An 18,785-nucleotide genomic window follows, 5' to 3' on the forward strand; every position below is an offset into this window, starting at 1 on the left:
TCTCCCCTCACCCCGACAAATAATTATCAAGCCCACTCTTCAACTTTGCATGCAGTCTGAGTCAGTCCTCCCCCTACCCATTTCAATACTCCTAGATATGCCACTGAATATCTTGCATAAATTATTGTTTTTCAACATACAGTACAATGTATCATGTAGTATGAATTATGTGATTTTATTCAATCGATCGCCAAACTGTACTCCTGTCAGATTACCAAATAAAATCAAAGAGAAAACATTCAGTTTTTATTTTTGCTATTAAATATAGTTTATTTTGTTATTACATAATTTTCACCAAAAAAAAAAATTTCAATATTTTATAGATGTCTTTATTGGTTTGATATAAGTAATTAATTTGTAATTCTGGCCTTGCTCTAACTTTCTTTGGTAACTAGCCCACTGGGCTAATTTAGTAGATTTTAATACTAGCCCATAGACTGTTTTACTAGCCCATGATATTTTTTTAGGCTCATACGAAGGTAGTAAGGAAATACCTTGCTAATTTTTCACTAGACCACCGGGCAAGGTAAGGCGGTAGATAGGCCAGCCCGGAGTGGTTTTTACTAGACATTAGGGAGATTTCAATGCATGACGTTAACTTTAACGTTAGTACCCAACATGCAGCGCGATAGCTTCGCCCCTTTTGTAAACACATCGAAATACGCATGCACAAACCCATAACTAATGTACGTCGAGCACGTAAAATCCTGAAATTAACGTAATTAGTAACGTAAGATGAATAAATTATGACGTCATCCGTTAAAGTTATGGATAACGTCGTGCATCGAAAATTCCCTAATGTTTCAAACACATTCTGGTATCCAAAATTTAAATTAATTTATGTTTATTATTTACTAAATTCAGACACTCGCTGCATCGTACGACCGCCGCATGAGTGCTAGACGATGCGATGCCGTCCGCTGATTTTCGGTGGCAGTCTGAATGGATCGTCATTAAAAACGATCTGTTGCGCGCACGGCACGTCGCGTTGCGTTCTTCATAGAGCAGTGAGTACCCGGCTTAAATCTTCATTGATAATCTTAAAATATACCCAGTAATTAGGTTTCTCTTAATATATGTTGTACTGTACAGTACATAATTTTCTAAATAAAATATAATGTTCACATTACCAATATTTTTTTGGAAAGATATGACTTATTTGCCCATATATGGGCATGTATGTCATATCACAGTCAAGTATTTGCCATATAAAATGCTATAGTGTAGACAGAGTTCAGGAATATTAATAAATAGCTTTAAAAAGTTGCAAAAATAAGTCTTATTCCTTGTGAATTCCAAATTAACCACTGTCCTCAAAACTGGAAAATAATGGCATGCTTAAATTACCATCAAATTTATCATGGTTGTTCTGGCTGGCATGGTCATCATTGCTCACCATAAGACTAGTATCATTACTCCAAGACGAAAACAAATCGGGAGTTCTGGAAAACTGCCGACTTTCCAACACTTTGCAGCTATGGTGTGAATAAGATTGCGAGAAAAGATCTGCACTATGGTAACTTGTAACCACACTGGATACAGGTTCTATAATTCCTGAAGTCACGGTACTGTCACAGTTTTTGATACTACCGAGATCTTTTAAATCTTCAGCAAACTTTTGGAATGTTAAAACGTTCTGATTTTCTTCTGTTGGGTAATTTCCAAAATTTCTCGTAAGTTTATTCACTGGAGAAAATACTTTGCCTAAATTCTGAATTTGGTTTTTCGTTTCTAGATTAGGCGACACAAGTGAAGACACATCACTGAAGGAATCAAATAACTGCTGTGTCGAAGTATTATGATCATCTGGTTTGGCATCAAATGTTTGGCAGACATTTGAATGACTGAGACCAGAATTTTTAGTTGCACTTTTCAGTAGATCCAATTTGTGACTCAATTTCCTTTGAGATTCAATCACATTAGACTGCAACCTTCTCTCCATTAAATCCTTCGAAAGTGATTTTGTCCTCTTTTTTAATGTAATTTTACTATTTCCATTAACACTGATTGGAGAAATTAAACTTTGTGATGAAAATAACTCAAATGTAGAATTATTAAATACTTGAAGATCACTGGGCAACTCTAGTAAGTTTCTATCTGTGGTATCTCCTAAAACACTGTTTTGTGGGCAGCTTGCATGCTTAAGTAGCTTTTTATGACTTGCTTCCTTCTCTGTATTTGACGTGTTGCAGTGAGAATTTCGTCGTGGTCTGTCAGTGGGAAGATCTGTCTTAAGTTGGTGTTGTAATCTTCTTTTGCAATTTTTTCTAAATCCAGTCCTTATTGGAACTTGTATAGGTGTTGAAAACCTACAAGTTTGTAAAGTTTCATGCACAATCCCAGCAGAAATATGTGTAAGATTGTTTGCAACCTGTCTCTTCAAACTTCTGTTCGGATCTCTTCTGCATTGCAGCTTTGAAAGGTTTTCTTCATTGGAAGAATCAATGACATTTCCATGTGTGCATAATGGCGATCGTTTACATGAATCTGCTGTTTCACCTTCATTTTTACTTTCTAAATGCTGTACAAATGATTCAAAGTCTTCTGGGAAAGGTAATTCACTCAGATATGTTTGGTTCCTCAAGTTATTTGGTTCCCTTATCTCAGAAACATCATTGTCAAGAGTTTCACCCAAAGGTGTCTGCAGAGTCTCTGTAGACTTCGCAGGATTAGCTACCGAATGATGTTCTGCACAATCCTCTATTTTGACCTTCAGTGATAGTTCTCTAGCATTCATACTTCCACTTGAACTTCCAATATTTCCTTCAGCATGCCTGGCATCAACTCTCTCAAGAAAAAGTTCAAGGTCCTCAGAGAATGGCAAATCATCAGGAAAGGTTGTGGATTCATTGGATTTAACAGAGGATGTAGAATTTTGCTGGCACGTCCTAATACTATTAGAACTGATTATTTTTGATTGGTTGTCTTCAATTTGTCGAACAGGTTTATTGTCTTCATGATTTGTAAAGTTATTTATATGCATAAAACTATCAATAAGATTTTCAGCACAATTTTTGGAGCTACAAGAGTGGAAACCATCTTCCCACACTGTCTCTGATTCATTAAATTCTCTAAGTGACTGCAAACTTTCTCTACGACTATGTTCTATTGCATCAACCGATACTGTTAATGGCTGGCTATGAATGCCTTGACTGTTTGAAGCCTGAAGAGATTCTTCATAGCTTAATACAAGAGAGTTTGTAGCCAACTTCCTTTGACTGTTAGATTCTGTAGAAGAGCCACTACAGATGAAAGTAGAACTCTTTCTAAGAGACTGCTTTCTGTCATCAATCCCATGGTTGTTGTGACAGCAGCATAATGCGGCTGAACATGAATCTGTAATTGTTGTTTTGGAAAGGCAGTGGATCCAGTGTTTAAGATATTGAATAACTGTCAAATGTTGAGAGCTTTGGAATGGTTGGATAGCCTGACAAGCTACGATACTCCTTGGCATGTGGTCTTCTGAGTGATGCACTACAAGATCATCCAGTCCTTTGATGTTGATTCCTGTCTTGCATGCCACTTTAAAACCAAAGTAGAACTGATTTCCAGTAATGGTATTAGTTTCAGCAGATTGGAGAAGCAAGTTCGCGTCAATATCTGGGTGTGAAACTTCAATATGTTGTAAATACCTGATGAGAAATAGAGGTTTAATTTCAATTTTCAACACAATATACTTTATTCATAAATATAAATAAATGTTTAATAGAATATGTTGGTGGAAAAATCTGCAAAACTCTAAAAAATGCAATTAAAATATTGAATTATTATTAGAAGTTTCAATGGGATATATGATTAAAATAATCAGCTTTCACTAATTTCCATAATCTTTACTATTTAAATCAGTAAATTAATACCCTCCAATTTCATTACAGACAGAAATCTGGTTGTGAGTAAATAAATTTGTTTTAATAATAACAGTGGCAAAACAAAGTAACTGCTTTTATATTTTTGTTTTAGTTACCTAAGTAAAGACTGTGAGCCTTATACATGGAATTTTTTTTTTCTGAATACCATTTAAGAAAATTTACTTTTGAAAATTGTCAGCAGTTGATCCAAAAATGTTGTTCAAACACTGTCCAAAGATGCAAACATCAGCCACACCTCGTCTATCGGCAACGGACATTGAAAGACGAAAGCGATACGTAACGTCCACGTCCTTCATCCTATTTGAGCATTGACTGCACTTCCATCTGAAAAAAAAAGAGCGACCTTTGAACTCATATAACAAACAAGGAAGAATCATATTGAATTAAGCCCCGCCCCTTGGATATTGTTGCTAAGATCCCACAAATCAACAGTGTAAAACAAACAAAAACATTATGTGTATCTTTCTGTCTCTATTCTGATTGGTCAGTTGTTTAGTTTGATTGACACTCTGGAAAGATCCATTATATGCAAATTATGTGTATTTTTCTTACATTTTTTTCTTGGAGTCAAAGACCAGCTTGGTGTAGCATCGCTTGCAGTAAGGATAAAAAGGAATTGAATTATGGACTTTCAGGACGGTCGCAAGCAGAACACATCGATATTCACCCATTGAATTGCCACCTAAGCGAAATATGAATAATGAAAAGAAATGTTGTAAATAATATAGTATTCAAATTGTTGCTTGCTATAAAACAGATATACAAATTATATATTGACTTAACTGCCTGTCTCTTATACACATCTAGATGTGTATAAGAGACAGGTACAGACGTACACGGCGCCCTTCTCTTTTATTAACGCAAGTTTTCAATAATTGGTCCAGACGCATAGGGCACCCTTCTATTGCTAAGTAAATCCAGACACACGCGGCACACCCTTCTCTTTCCACTAATGAAGGAACACTTTATCACAAATCAGAGTCCGGTCATATGATTCTGTGCTTTTGTGTTTGTCTTATTGTTTTGATTTCTTTGTATCTTATGGAAAATGGCAACGATTTCTACCTCCGCAAAGGAGGTTATGTATCCACACAAGTATCCACAGCCTAAATATGGTCATGATGACATCACATCATGACCATATATAGGCACACAACAGTTTTTTCAATTGAAAACTAACATAGTGTGCAGCTAAATCAATTGTTGAATTATGTTCTGCTAGTTTCTCAGATCATTACAGACAGAAATCTGGCTGTAATGATGTAAAATTAATTTGTTTTAATAATAACAGTGGCAAAACAAAGTAACTGCTTTTATATTTTTGTTTTAGTTACTTAAGTAAAGATAGACTGTGAGCCTTATACATGGAATTTTTTTTTCAGAATACCATTAAAGAAAATTTACTTTTGAAAATTGTCAGCAGTTGATCCAAAAATGTTGTTCAAACACTGTCCAAAGATGCAAACATCAGCTACACCTCGTCTGTCGGCAACAGACATTGAAAGACGAAAGCGATACGTAACGTCCACGTTCTTCATCCTATTTGAGCATTGACTGCACTTCCATCTGAAAAAAAAAGAGCGACCTTTGAACTCACATAACAAACAAGGAAGAATCATATTGAATTAAATTGGTATATAGTCAATGGACCTTTTGTCTAAGCCCCGCCCCTTGGATATTGTTGTTAAGATCCCACAAATCAACAGTGTAAAACATAAACAAAAACATTATGTGTATCTTTCTGTCTCTATTCTGATTGGTCAGTTGTTTAGTTTGATTGACACTCTGGAAAGATCCATTATATGCAAATTATGTGTATTTTTCTTACATTTTTTTCTTGGAGTCAAAGACCAGCTTGGTGTAGCATCGCTTGCAGTAAGGATAAAAAGGAATTGAATTATGGACTTTCAGGACGGTCGCAAGCAGAACACATCGATATTCACCCATTGAATTGCCACCTAAGCGAAATATGAATAATGAAAAGAAATGTTGTAAATAATATAGTATTCAAATTGTTGCTTGCTATAAAACAGATATACAAATTATATATTGACTTAACTGCTGTATCAATATAAACCTGTATATATAAAAAAGAATGGTTATCCTCTACTGATAATTATATTGTATACAGTACAGTATTATTATTACACAATAAAGCATGTTCATCCAAAGTAAGAATTAAGGTTGCAGACTCACTACCCTCTCAAAAAAAAAAACATATTTAATAAGATTACAGTTAAGCCAGGCACTCCCTGCGGCCAATGGTCGTTGGCCGATGCGATTCTATGTAGAATTCAATGCCACGGCGAGCTTGCAAAGGATTGTTTTTAATGATGATCAGTTCAGACTGCCACCAATAATCAGCAGACGGTTAACAAGACAATCAAGAGGGGCACAAAAGTTTTAAAGCTTTAAGTCTCGAAATCCAGGTAGGTGGAACAGTAGGATAGCTAGTGCCTAGGCCTGGCCTAGTAAGTATTAGGCTAGCCTAGCCCCTACGCTAGGCAAAATTTACAAATGGTGAAAATACATTAAATTGACAACATTTACAAAATCAACAAAAATGACATATAACACTACAGAAGGTAAAGGTATACACAGTGGTATACAAGATACATAATTAGCTAGGCCTAAGGTAGGCATAGGGCTACTCTACCCGGATCTGTTGGGGGCAGAAGTACTTGTCATCCGAGTTCCAGCGCTACTCAGTGAGGAGAAGCGAGCCTAGGCCTATTATAGGCTAGGCCTAGGCTCCAACAAGCCAGCGAATTTTGTACAAAACAATTTTTAGACTGAAAACTTAGCAAATTACTGCAATACAGTAGGTGTTCAACTTCCAATACCTTCGCAAATCTTTGTTGTAACATCCCATTTTAATTAACAAAGTCTGTTTCTCTGAGACTCAGTATATCGGCGAATTTTCTATTTTGAAAGTGCCACACAAATTCTAACTAGAGGGCGGCAGACTAAAATTCACGGATCGTATCTTATTTTAAAATTGATAATCCTGAGCACTACGAAATGGTTTATTGTTATAATAGTCCTATTAAACACGTTAATTTAAATGTTACACTAACGAAAATTGTAATTAATTATAATAATTCATGACCATTGGGTCTAAGCAATAACTTGCGAAAATTGATTCTGGCCATCTAAAAGTTTATCGAACCTTTCACACCTTTCTGAAACATTGGCACCACCTTTGACAAAAATCTCAATATGATATAAGAGCATACATTTGTATGCCGTTTGCAAATCAGCACAACTTTCCATTTATAACATCTATCCAACTTTCCATTTATAACATAATCGAAGAATTAGAAACCTTAATTATCACACTACTGAATTCCTTATGTCAAAGCTTGACAACTGCAATGCTATCTTTGGTCTTAAATAGGCCAACAGTATTAGGCAAACTCAAAAACATTGCTGCAAATCTCGTGTTTAAAGTCTTGAATGAGATTGCCCCAACATACATTTTCCGCTCTTGTCCGCTGTCTATGCACCTTTTACAGCAGGGATTGAATTTGCTGCGTTGATCAGCATCTAATTACATACATACATAATACTCGCAATGCTTGGGGAAGGAGGTCCTTTCCCGGAAGCTGTAATGAGATCATGTAAAATTCGAACTTAATTCTATTCAAGATTTTATGTCAGAGCTGAAGCCTTAGTGGTGCAGGTAGCGGAGTGAGGCACAGACCAATGGTGGGGAACTAATGGGCCTGCACTGTATAGAGTGACACAGTTTAAATTATGAAGTTTTCGTGATCTCGTGTTTTTTTTTTTAGCAAATAACGTTCAAATCAGTCTTCATAAGCACACTCTTTTTGAGGCAGATTGTGCGCTATATAAGTATTCATATTTATTATTATTGTTATTATTATTATTATTATTATTATTATTATTATTATTATTATTATTATTATTACAGTATTATTATTATTATTATTATTATTATTATTATTATTATTATTATTATTATTATTATTATTATTACTATCTTCAAATGTTTTGTTCATAATGTAATGACAATATCAAAATAATTAAATCATTCCTATCAATTAACTTTTAAACAAAATTGTGGATCGCTTATGAGTCAACATTAAAATCGCTTAATGTGAACGTGATATTTAATAAAACATGATTGCTGCCCTCTATATTATTCATTATTTTGAATCCGCCTCTGGTGGTAAGATTAGATTGTTCTCTAACTCGGTTCTGCACACCAAAAACACATGCAAATTTGACACTTAAAATAAAGAGGCAAACATGTTCATCGACGGACTGGAGGTTTCTTCAAGGCAAGGAGATATTAAGACCAGTTTCTAACAACCTTGATCTTGAAACTAAAGCTTATTCTTATGATGGTCATTCTCAATTATAGTTAATGTACAATACAATCAATTTCAGACTGTTCCTATTGCACAGTGTTTTATGAGGGAATAAAATAATTATTCTCAGATAAATTAATTGTTTGGTATAAAATTTAATATCTAAAAACAAACGTTTACAATTGCATTTCATAATTAATTTTCATAATTTAATTTCCCTTAAGTAGTGACACACATGGGAAAGATGTGAACATTAAATTTTGAATGTGAATATTGTAGAAATAAGGTAATTCAAAGTTATAATTTGAGAAAACATACATTAAGGAAGGAAGAATCACTTTATGAATGTGAACAGAGAAAAGAAATTTACAAATAAATGTGATTTAAAAAGAAGCTCTGACGACAGTTTCGTTTATGGAAGGTGCGATCGCACCCCTCAAATTGTATTAAGGAAAATGACGTTGTATTGTGTTACTGATATGAACAAACATAAAGGATTTACTTAATTTATCATTATTATGATGTCATGGCGAGATTGCGTTAGGTAACATCTGCGGAGTTCGTAAACTTGTGGTATCACTTCACTACTTAAATAAATCGAAATAGACAGACATCCGTGTCAAAGGCTGTATAGGCCTAATTATTGTTTAATACGGCTATATAACACTCAATTGACTTCTATACTTTTTTGAAATTAGGAAAAACAGGAATCTATGCATGCAGATAATATTAAATACTGAACACTCTATAGTATATACGGGTCTTAATAATATACAGAAGGAAATAAATCGTCAAATAGAAATTGTGCACTTTTGATTTTGTAACCAGACCTCTGCGAGGGCCAAGGATCCTATGCGGGCATTCGTAAAATATTGCACTACTATTTGCGATGATGTAAACATGGCAACAAACGAAACCAGGGAGACCTCAAGTGTTAATCCAGTCATTCGTAAGGTAGCCGATCATTTCGGTCGCGCTTCGTTTCGGTCGCGCTTTGTTTCGGTCGCGCTTCGTTTCGGTCGCGGTATATTTCGAACAAATATATGGAGCGCCGAAGGAGTTGCGAAAACGAAAAATTTAATATGCCTAGGCCCTATATATTTTAGTTCGTGAATCGGTTTATCATAGTATCATAGGCCTAAGTATTATTGTTTTGCTATCTTTCCACTAACAAAATATCTTTCTGCTATATTCTCTTTCTTCCATTTATGGTGATATATTCATGATTGCAACATGATCTTGTAATTGAAACAATGGAATTTAGTATGTGCTTCATGCTATTCTTTTTGTCGCGTTTTCATATACGGTACTATACTTTAATAATTATGGTCAATAAAATGTATCTTTTATTTTAATTGAATTCAATATTGTTACCATCTGAAATCTATTTCATAATTTAGTTAAAACAATAATCATTCAATATTTAAGCTGATCATTTTATACAATATATTTATTTTCCTTGCAGCTTCCAGAGTTTGGATAAAAAATACCAAGAGAATTGAAGGAAACACGAAGAAATAAACGAATAATACGCACATTATCATTCACTTGAAAACTTGAATACCCCTGCGCAGTTCATAAATATGAATATATAGTGATTTAAAAAGAAGCTCTGACGACAGTTTCGTTTATGGAAGGTGCGATCGCACCCCTCAAATTGTATTAAGGAAAATGACGTTGTATTGTGTTACTGATATGAACAAACATAAAGGATTTACTTAATTTATCATTATTATGATGTCATGGCGAGATTGCGTTAGGTAACATCTGCGGAGTTCGTAAACTTGTGGTATCACTTCACTACTTAAATAAATCGAAATAGACAGACATCCGTGTCAAAGGCTGTATAGGCCTAATTATTGTTTAATACGGCTATATAACACACAATTGACTTCTATACTTTTTTGAAATTAGGAAATTGTGCACTTTTGAGTTTGTAACCAGACTTCTGCGAGGGCCAAGGCTCCTATGCGGGCATTCGTAAAATATTGCACTACTATTTGCGATGATGTAAGCATGGCAACAAACGAAACCAGGGAGACCTCAAGTGTTAATCCAGTCATTCGTAATTGCAGTGTTGTTTCCGCTCCAATAAAAGATTGGTGAAAAGTGGGGGAAAATTGATATGATGTCCCCCCCCCCCCTACTTTTAAAAGCCTGTCCCCAACCGATCAACTCCCATGTTAATAGGCGTTTGACTACCGTATTCTCACAGTGGTAAAAAAAATTAAAGTTAATAAATAGGTCTTAATCACAGACGCTACAACCTTTTCCCCCTGCGGTCGTAATGGAGTAGTCAATCATTGGAGGTGCGGCTAAATGAGCTTATCTGATTGGCTAGCATTAGTTCCACACGTGGTCATCCTGCAATGTTGTTTCACGCATCATACGGCTACTATAAAACATCATCGACAAAACAATACCGATCGTAGAAGGATAGGTTATAAACGTCTTTAGTAAAAACGAAATATTTTAAAATGGCGTGTCCTTATATAAATGGTCAGACCTCTTTAAAAAAGTAAGTGTTTTAATAATTATAGTATTGTAGAAATGATTAATTAGATCAATGATGAAAGAGGCTAGCATCTCTGGTGTATTTCCTTAGTTAAGTTAGCTAGGCTAGCTTCTAGCTAGGGCCTAATAAATCCGAACATCCGACTGAGTCGGATGTTCTTCACCCCAGTAGTTCGCGCGAATGCATGAGCGACGCTAGCCTAGTAGGAAAATTATTCAGTCAGGAGAAATTGCTTAACGGGGACTTAAATGACGTACGTATAATTTGAGGGCCACTCGTTACTATTTTATCAGTAAAGTTATTATTGATAATAATTGTTATTGTTGTGATGGAATAATAGACAATAACTGGATTTGCATCAGGAGAAACATGTATAGGTGTAATTTTTGCCCTACCTGACTTGGAAATGTACCAAATACTCAGTACATTTGAAAACAATTGCGAAAAAAAATCGCAAGTTCTCGGGTGGGACTCGAACCCACGATCTCCAGATCACTAGCCTGGCATCATACCTCTAGACCACCGAGCTTGCGCCTGATGGCCAGGGTTGAATTCGAGTCCAAGTAAGCAGCAAGTTTCTAAAGCGCTGTTACAAAAGAGATCGAAGTGCTGACGGTACATTAAAACTTATTTTTACAAAGATGAAACCTAGAGTACAGTGTAATAATCAAAGAATAAAAGAAAATTGTATATCAGTGGCGGATCCAGGGGGTTCAGGGGGTTTGGATGATATATATGATTGGTGTCGGGCCGTAAAAAAAAAATGTTGTTTTCCAGCTAATATTGCTTGGCAATCCACACATAGGGTTTTTAATTCATTTTCATTAGGCGAAAGTTCCCATTTAGTCCAGTTCCTATAAAGCCTACAAAAAATGGGGTTTTGTTATTTATACTAGTGGATACAAATTGCCCTTTTGCATGGTGATAGGGCATGATGTTTGGATACCAAAACCAAGTTACTGGAAATCTGATTTGACATCTGTGACCTTTGACCTCAATTTTAATATATTTATTGAAAAAAACATGAAATTGCCATATCTCTGTAAAGCTTTGGTCTATTGAGGTAATTTTCATGCCAAATCGCTCAGGACACATATATTTATATTTGCTATACAACTTTTCGCATGAATGAAACCCAATGCTTATTGTGATTTTTCATAAAAATCATGTTTTTGGGCAAAAATATGAAATTGTCAAGTAGTTAAAAATCACCTTATTTTGCGAATTAGCGCTCCTCAACTGATCATCAAGCCCCCATCCACTTCACCTTTGCGCCACCCCATCAGTTTCCCCCCCCCCATTTCAAGACTTCCAGATACACCACTGTGGCCCACCTGTGGATTAAGATAATAGCATCCAATCAGAATTAGGCATTTTTGAAAACTGTGTAACAGTAGCCACTGCCTTAATTGTACCTTGTGATTTCAGAGTCAATTACAGCGTGGTCAACGTGACAACATAAAAATCACTTTTGTGAATATTAATATACTGTATATCTATTGGTTGCAGGCTTATGATTGATTTTTAATGCAATTGTTTACCTTCTGCAGCTGAACCAGACTGTAAAATCAGGTCTGCCGAGAAATCTATTTGCGCATTTTGGAAAATAAGGGCTGATTTCCGCACAGATTTGCGGAAAATTCATATCCAATGTATATGCAGTAGTTACGATGATGAGGTACAGTGCAGTGTTATTTGCACAATTAAAATACTTTACAGCCTGGCAGCTGAAACATCCGAGATTATTCCCATTCAATAACCAGGGTCATGCACTTGACCTACTTGTTGAAGGAAAAAGCAGGCCTACTATATGTTGTATGGATCAAAAATAATTAATACACATTGAGTGTGTTAACCAATATGCTACAGTGTGATGGTGACTAATACCCGATTCACACGTGAAGTTAAATTTAACAAAAAGTAACAAATTGTAACCGAGCGATCTTCTGAGTTATTCCTACCGAGATAAAAAGCATTCACACGCGTCTGTAAGGTAATGCCAAGGTCGTGTAAAATTTATTCAGTATTTATTCAATGAATCATTTTTTCCCCTACTGCGATATAGGTCTAGCCTAGGCCTAGTTGAGAACCCCTGTCACAGATGGACTGTTCAACTCACCATCACAGTAAACATTCGAAGCAATCAATGCCCATAACAACTGGTGTACTACTACTACTAAACTAGGCATAGCTTCCAACGTTTCTGTCGACTCTTGATAATACTAGTAAAAGTACTAACACCATCCCGAAGTTCATTTTATGTATATCTTCTTCTTCTACCATTACTAATTAACATCAATAACAAGGGTAATTCATTCATCATTGAGAAAAACTAGGCCTATCTATTTCTAGTGGATCAGAATCGTCTGTAGAAGGAAGAAAATTCAAAGAACCCTGTGAAACACAGTAGATTGTTGTTGTATTGAAATCCCTGCGCATGCGCAGATCCATCCATGCTACATCTCGGAAGCTTTACCAGCCTCAGCGAGGCTGGTAAAGATTACAGAGACGTTCCGAGATTTTACAAGGATATAATACATGGAGGTACTTTCACACGTGCCGTAAGTAAAATGTTACTTTTGGTTACATTTTGTTACATTTGGTAAGATTTTTGTATGTGTGAATCGGGTATTAGAGTACTGTAATTAATGATTAAAATTGATTGCCATCAGTACAATTCAATTAACACATACAATGAATGTTACAGTATCTATGCATTATGGGTTAGGGAGGTCACAACAATAAGGTCGAATGACTTGCTTATCTCACCCTGAACTAACTATGCATGTGGGATAGGGACGCAATACCGCAAGGGCTAAATAGCCTGCATACCCCAACCCTTAGCGAACTATGCATTCCGGGGTAGGGACATACTCCACTGAGGCCCTAATAACCTGCATACCCATGACACTAATTGCACTATTCATCACAGGGTAGGGATTGTGGATTGTGTTTGATTGGTTGATGGTAGTTTATTAAAATGAACTGATTCATTAATTACAGTATCTTCAAAGAGTACCGTATACACCATTTTCGCCAAATTTGAAATGAAAATTTCTTAGAACCTGGAAACTACCACTGGGATACTTCAATAGGCCTAGCATTTTACTCTGTGTAATTACCATCATGGATTAATTAAAGAATAAAACTACATTACTAACGCACACAAATATTTTAAAACGGAAAAAGAATGAAATGTTGATAAACAAGTGTAAGTCTTAAAGGCTATTTCAATGTTTATAACCTACAGTAATTAGCAAATCGTATCGTATCGGATCGTATGTGTTGTCTGCTTCTGCTATATCAAAGGTCTAGCGGCGGTACTGCGCGGTGCTCTATTTGTAACGTGCCAGCTGATCAGACTAGTCCACTGGTGAAAATTTGCAAGATGTTGGTGGCGCTGTTTCAAAATAGACACGATAAAATAGTGTATAGACTGGCAAGACATCCAACTGTCGGGGTTTCCTTGAAACGGAATCCTATCTCAAAAAGTGCTACAATAAACTAGAGGGCGTCCTTCAAAAGAAGTGATATACATTTAAAAGTTGTTGTATTGAAGGTGTGCTGTGTATATGCATGTTCAAATTTTGAACTCTATTCATATTTTAATAGGCCACAAGCTGCAGTGTCTAGCTATTTCAATGTTTATAACCTACAGTAATTAGCAAATCGTATCGTATCGGATCGTATGTGTTGTCTGCTTCTGCTATATCAAAGGTCTAGCGGCGGTACTGCGCGGTGCTCTATTTGTAACGTGCCAGCTGATCAGACTAGTCCACTGGTGAAAATTTGCAAGATGTTGGTGGCGCTGTTTCAAAATAGACACGATAAAATAGTGTATAGACTGGCAAGACATCCAACTGTCAGGGTTTCCTTGAAACGGAATCCTGTCTCAAAAAGTGCTACAAAAAACTGGAGATCATCCTTCAAAAGAAGTGATATACGTTTAAAAGTTGTTTGTATTGAAGGTGTGCTGCGTTTATGCATGTTCGAATTTTGAACTCTATTCATATTCTAATAGGGCACAAGCTACAGTGTTTCGTGGTAATCAGGGTAGATTAAACTCTTGCCATTACTTTCTACACTCTTTGATATGTCAATTTGTAACTTGTTAACCTTTTCCAATACCCAACTGTACTGTAGCTTTATGTAATGATTGATATACAGTACTCTTAAGATTTTCTGAGGATCCAGATCAGGATGTTTTCTTTCAAATGCTTACCCTGTTGTCTTTGATTTTATTGACTTGACATGTGTTTATCCATATTAAATATTATGAATCTTAAAATAAAAGTTGAGAAAGAAGAAGGTGTTGAGAAATATGGTTTGTCAGCCTTTTTTTTTTATAGTGGGTACAATTGGTTTATCTGTCAACATATTAATGTTTACAAACAAATGAATCGTAATTAAGTTGAAGTTGACACCATTCTATTATCCTACAAATTTTATGGTTTAGATTCATTGATATACATTAAATATATGGCTAGGATTAATACGACCACCATAATGTGTGCCCTAGTTCCAATAGAGTGCTGTACATAAATTGTTTGATTGATTTTTTGATAGGTTTATGTAATGATTTTATGAATGACTTGTTAGTTTTTCTTTAAACTGTAAGCCAAAGGCTGAGGATACAGTATGCTAGACGGCAAACTTAATTACTTTTTTCAGTGGCAAATCCATTCACAAGACAAACATTCAAAGTGTTGTGAGGCTTAGCAAGAGGAATTGGTTAAGTTAGCACTATCAGTTAGCAGGTTGACCACATTTCTATCATTAACCAATCAGACGTACACATTTCCAATTTCCTATTGATCAATGATCCCACTGTCATCTTCTTGATATCAGTGATCTTGTATGAACGCAAGGGTGAGCATGTATACTTTGTATGTGGATTCTGCTAACCTTTAGCTAGTGTGCGTGTGAACAGCTATTGTCATGAGAAAAAATAAGCTTCCAGTGGGATCGTGTGTCTATTGCCTATACTGCACTATGTTTAAAAAACAATTATCTGCTTGAGAACTTCATAATCATTTACTTCGGCACTCAATTTTTGGTTTCAGACGTTTAGTTGGACTTTCGGTCTTGGGGTTATTTCATTAAAACGCAATCCACCTATTATTGTCGCCAAAAGTACTACCATGAGGGCATCCTTCAAAAGACAGTAAAAGGTATTCGTACTGCACCTGCGCAAAAGTTTTTTTTTTGACAGATGTGGTCATAGGAGCTATTTGTTTTGTTCTGGTTTTAGTGTTAGTGGAATGAGGGTCTTTTTTCCTTACTTCGTTATGGGGAATTGAATACGTTCTTGCACGCACGTAATGTTTTTAAAGCATGTTGTTATAGAAATTAGAATTTGCTTTTGTTTTGGTGCTAGTGTTAGCTGGTATGGGTCATTCCTACTTGCGCGGCTTGCGTGCCTGATTAAGACTTGTCAATGATTTCTCTGTTTGATCACATAATGATCTACTACAAGTTCCATGGATTATTGTATGCAGATAATTTCTTTTATTTATTTGGACGAGACAATTGTTTTTTATGTTGTTATTATTACAATTACCAATATTTTGTACCGTATGCAATTTTTATGCTACGGGAATTATTTGATAGAGGTTGTACCGTACGTTCTTCATATGCTACACAGATACAGTCGGGTTTCTGTTTTTATTTAGATGCTCTATGCTATTCGTATGCTGCTGCATTGACAATTTATATTGTGATATTTTTTTTGTTGCACTTCCGCTATTCGTATGCTGCGCTATTGAATGATTTATTAGCACCATATCTTCATATGCTCCTGCACTATCGAATGGATTAAATGAAGATGGGTTGTACTATACGCTTCCGTATGCTACAATGATGGTAGATATTTTTTTTTTGCACTGCAGCCTGTATATGTATGCTACATATGAACTCTGTCTTAAATCATAATTACTGCATACCAAATTGATTTAATTGACACATGAACAACCACCTAAATAAAAGAAATTTGATTTCATGAACACTTACTGTAGATAAATACTCTAAATCTATAATGAGATTGCTTATAATATATCAGTGCAGAATGTTATTTAATGTATTTCTTTATGTTTAATATAATACTATTATAATGCATACAGGTAGGCTTTATGTATTTGTTATTTTTTCTGCATAAGTTTGAGAAGTGGGACACTTCTTGGGAAGACATGAGGGGGATTAGTGTAACCTTTCAACTATTCAACATACGACATTATAAGATGTTCCCACGGAAATAGTCTCGTAGGCCGCCCTGTAGGACTAGACTAGGGGAGACGAGTCTCGGTGGAGTACGAGTATGGACAAGCTGCATCTTGTGGGCTCCCCACATTTGAAGAATAAACTCATATATATCCAGCTTGAATTGGAGTCTTGGTCTGATTTTTGTCTGTTCTTTGTTTGCACTCTGACTCATATTTAGTGTTACACCTATCCTCAGTTGACCTCGGTTTACTCCCTTACCTAGGATCACTTTTGTATAATTAATATTCTATGTAAAGAAAGTGCAAAAGAAAGAAAGTGCAAAAATTGGTTTGGAGGAGTATGATGCACAAGACAGGAAGAAGTGGAGAGATGGTGTAGCTGCATGGAACGAGTGACAGTCAGTAACCCCTTGGAAGAGGGAAGAAAACTGACTTAAATAATTGATGATGATCTGTCACACTATAATAGTTTTCTACAGATGTATACCAATACTGTGCTTTAAATGTACAATACATTTGACTCTACTTAAATTATATTGACTAATGCTTTCTGATATAAAATTTAATTAGAGGACAGTGATTGTCAATTAGAATTGTACCCGAGTACTATCATAATTATATTATCTTCTGATGAAAGTCAAGATAGTAACGACAAAGTCAATAAATAATTATGCAATTATGGTCAAGTTTTGAGGGCACTTTAGAAAACAGAAGCTGATGAATCCATTTCATGAAAAAAAAGCTTCTTGGATATTGGGAATTAAACCAATTTAATATTAAAATATTTCATATTCACTATTGATGAACAGTTAAACAATAATAACTGTTTAACAACAACCAAAATTGTTAAGAAATTCATGTCATTTACAGTTCAAGAGTATACAGAATGCAAAATTGTTATTGACTAGGAGAAAAGCGTGGTACCCAATGTACTATGTGTTATTTATGTTTCTGTAAATTGTGAATACATTAAATCTAACAATTTTGTTGGTCAATCTTACAGCAGCAAAACTGGTGAAAGCGAGTGCAATTACGGAGAGTACCTAAAGTTGGATAAACTTCTCTCATGCGTAGAAATGAAGACGGTCGAAGACAATAAACCAGTCCATGATGAGCACCTCTTTATTGTAATACACCAAGGTATGGTTATAGTAGTACAGTTATTGTGGTACTGTCCTTTATTATTACAGTTTTATTATTATTATTATTATTATTATTATTATTATTATTATTAATATTATTATTATTATTAAAATTATCAGCCATTCTTTGTGAGAGTATTCGGCTACCAGTGACTAGCGTGCCTAGTATGGTACTGAATTGTGGTAAAAAAAACTATTATAGTACCAGTACTTACTTATTATGGTACTGACTAATTGTGGTATGGTAATCCTACTGTATTATTTGGTACTGACCTATTATGGTGCTGAGAGTTGTGCTATACAGTAGAACCTCGATTTTACGTACGGTACGGGACCAGAGGGCGTACGTAAATCGGGGGATTCGTAAAATAGAGGTTGGGTTAAATTTGTGGTAACCTTTGACCTAATACGTACGTAACGCTCAATAAACGTACGTACGAACGAACGATGATACCTAGGCTAGACCTAGCCTCTAGGCCTACGAATAAAGCCATGTGTTTAGTGTTCTTATTCATCACTTTACGATGTCATAATAAAGTGTTCAAATAAAACCATCTAGTGTATTAATTCATCACTTTATATCTTTTATTTAACTAAAATAAAGAACATGAAAATATTGTAAGATTACCTATACGACAAAGGTATAACTTGGGAATTCCCCTTCATGCCTATTCTAAACAACAGAGATGTGGTGTTGTCTGGGCCTG

At 35.3% G+C, this 18,785-nt stretch overlaps 2 protein-coding genes across 3 annotated transcripts in view; one reads left to right on the forward strand and one right to left on the reverse strand.

Moving 5' to 3' along the window:
* Positions 1-243: 243 nt before the first annotated feature.
* LOC117124903 lies at positions 244-6,816 on the reverse strand. 2 transcript variants are annotated; one of them, XM_033271241.1, is made up of 4 exons: positions 6,713-6,816; positions 5,698-5,827; positions 5,274-5,435; positions 244-3,632 (listed from the first exon to the last, which is right to left on the reverse strand). In XM_033271241.1, exons 2-4 carry the CDS (start codon positions 5,814-5,816, stop codon positions 1,301-1,303), a joined length of 2,613 nt encoding a protein of 870 aa, XP_033127132.1. In that variant the 5' UTR covers positions 5,817-5,827; positions 6,713-6,816; the 3' UTR covers positions 244-1,300. The 2 variants fall into 2 exon arrangements, with proteins under 2 accessions (XP_033127132.1, XP_033127133.1); XM_033271242.1 differs by lacking the exons at positions 5,274-5,435; positions 5,698-5,827; positions 6,713-6,816 and adding exons at positions 4,032-4,193; positions 4,422-4,554.
* Positions 6,817-10,564: 3,748 nt separating this feature from the next.
* Positions 10,565-18,785, forward strand: part of LOC117124912 (tryptophan 2,3-dioxygenase-like) — a 23,475-nt gene continuing 15,254 nt past the window's right edge. Inside the window, exons 1-2 of the mRNA XM_033271250.1 lie at positions 10,565-10,721; positions 17,940-18,076. Of these exons, the coding sequence (XP_033127141.1) occupies positions 10,681-10,721; positions 17,940-18,076 (178 nt within the window). The 5' untranslated portion in view covers positions 10,565-10,680. The remainder of the gene's footprint in view (positions 10,722-17,939; positions 18,077-18,785) is intronic.

The sequence above is a fragment of the Anneissia japonica genome, unplaced genomic scaffold, assembly GCF_011630105.1.
Source record: "Anneissia japonica isolate Jap-2015-1 unplaced genomic scaffold, ASM1163010v1 scaffold1881_len754168_cov175, whole genome shotgun sequence".
Classification (NCBI taxonomy): domain Eukaryota; kingdom Metazoa; phylum Echinodermata; class Crinoidea; order Comatulida; family Comatulidae; genus Anneissia; species Anneissia japonica.

What these genes read in the sequence shown, in the direction of transcription:
- LOC117124903 (XM_033271241.1), bottom strand. Translation starts at nt 5,816, where the DNA reads ATGGGTGAATATCGATGTGTTCTGCTTGCGACCGTCCTGAAAGTCCAT. An exon ending in TTTGACTCCAAGAAAAAAAT is followed by an intron (nt 5,436 to 5,697) that starts GTAAGAAAAATA and finishes TTTTTTTTTCAG; the next exon opens with ATGGAAGTGCAGTCAATGCT. An exon ending in ACTGCTGACAATTTTCAAAA is followed by an intron (nt 3,633 to 5,273) that starts GTAAATTTTCTT and finishes ATTTCTCATCAG; the next exon opens with GTATTTACAACATATTGAAG.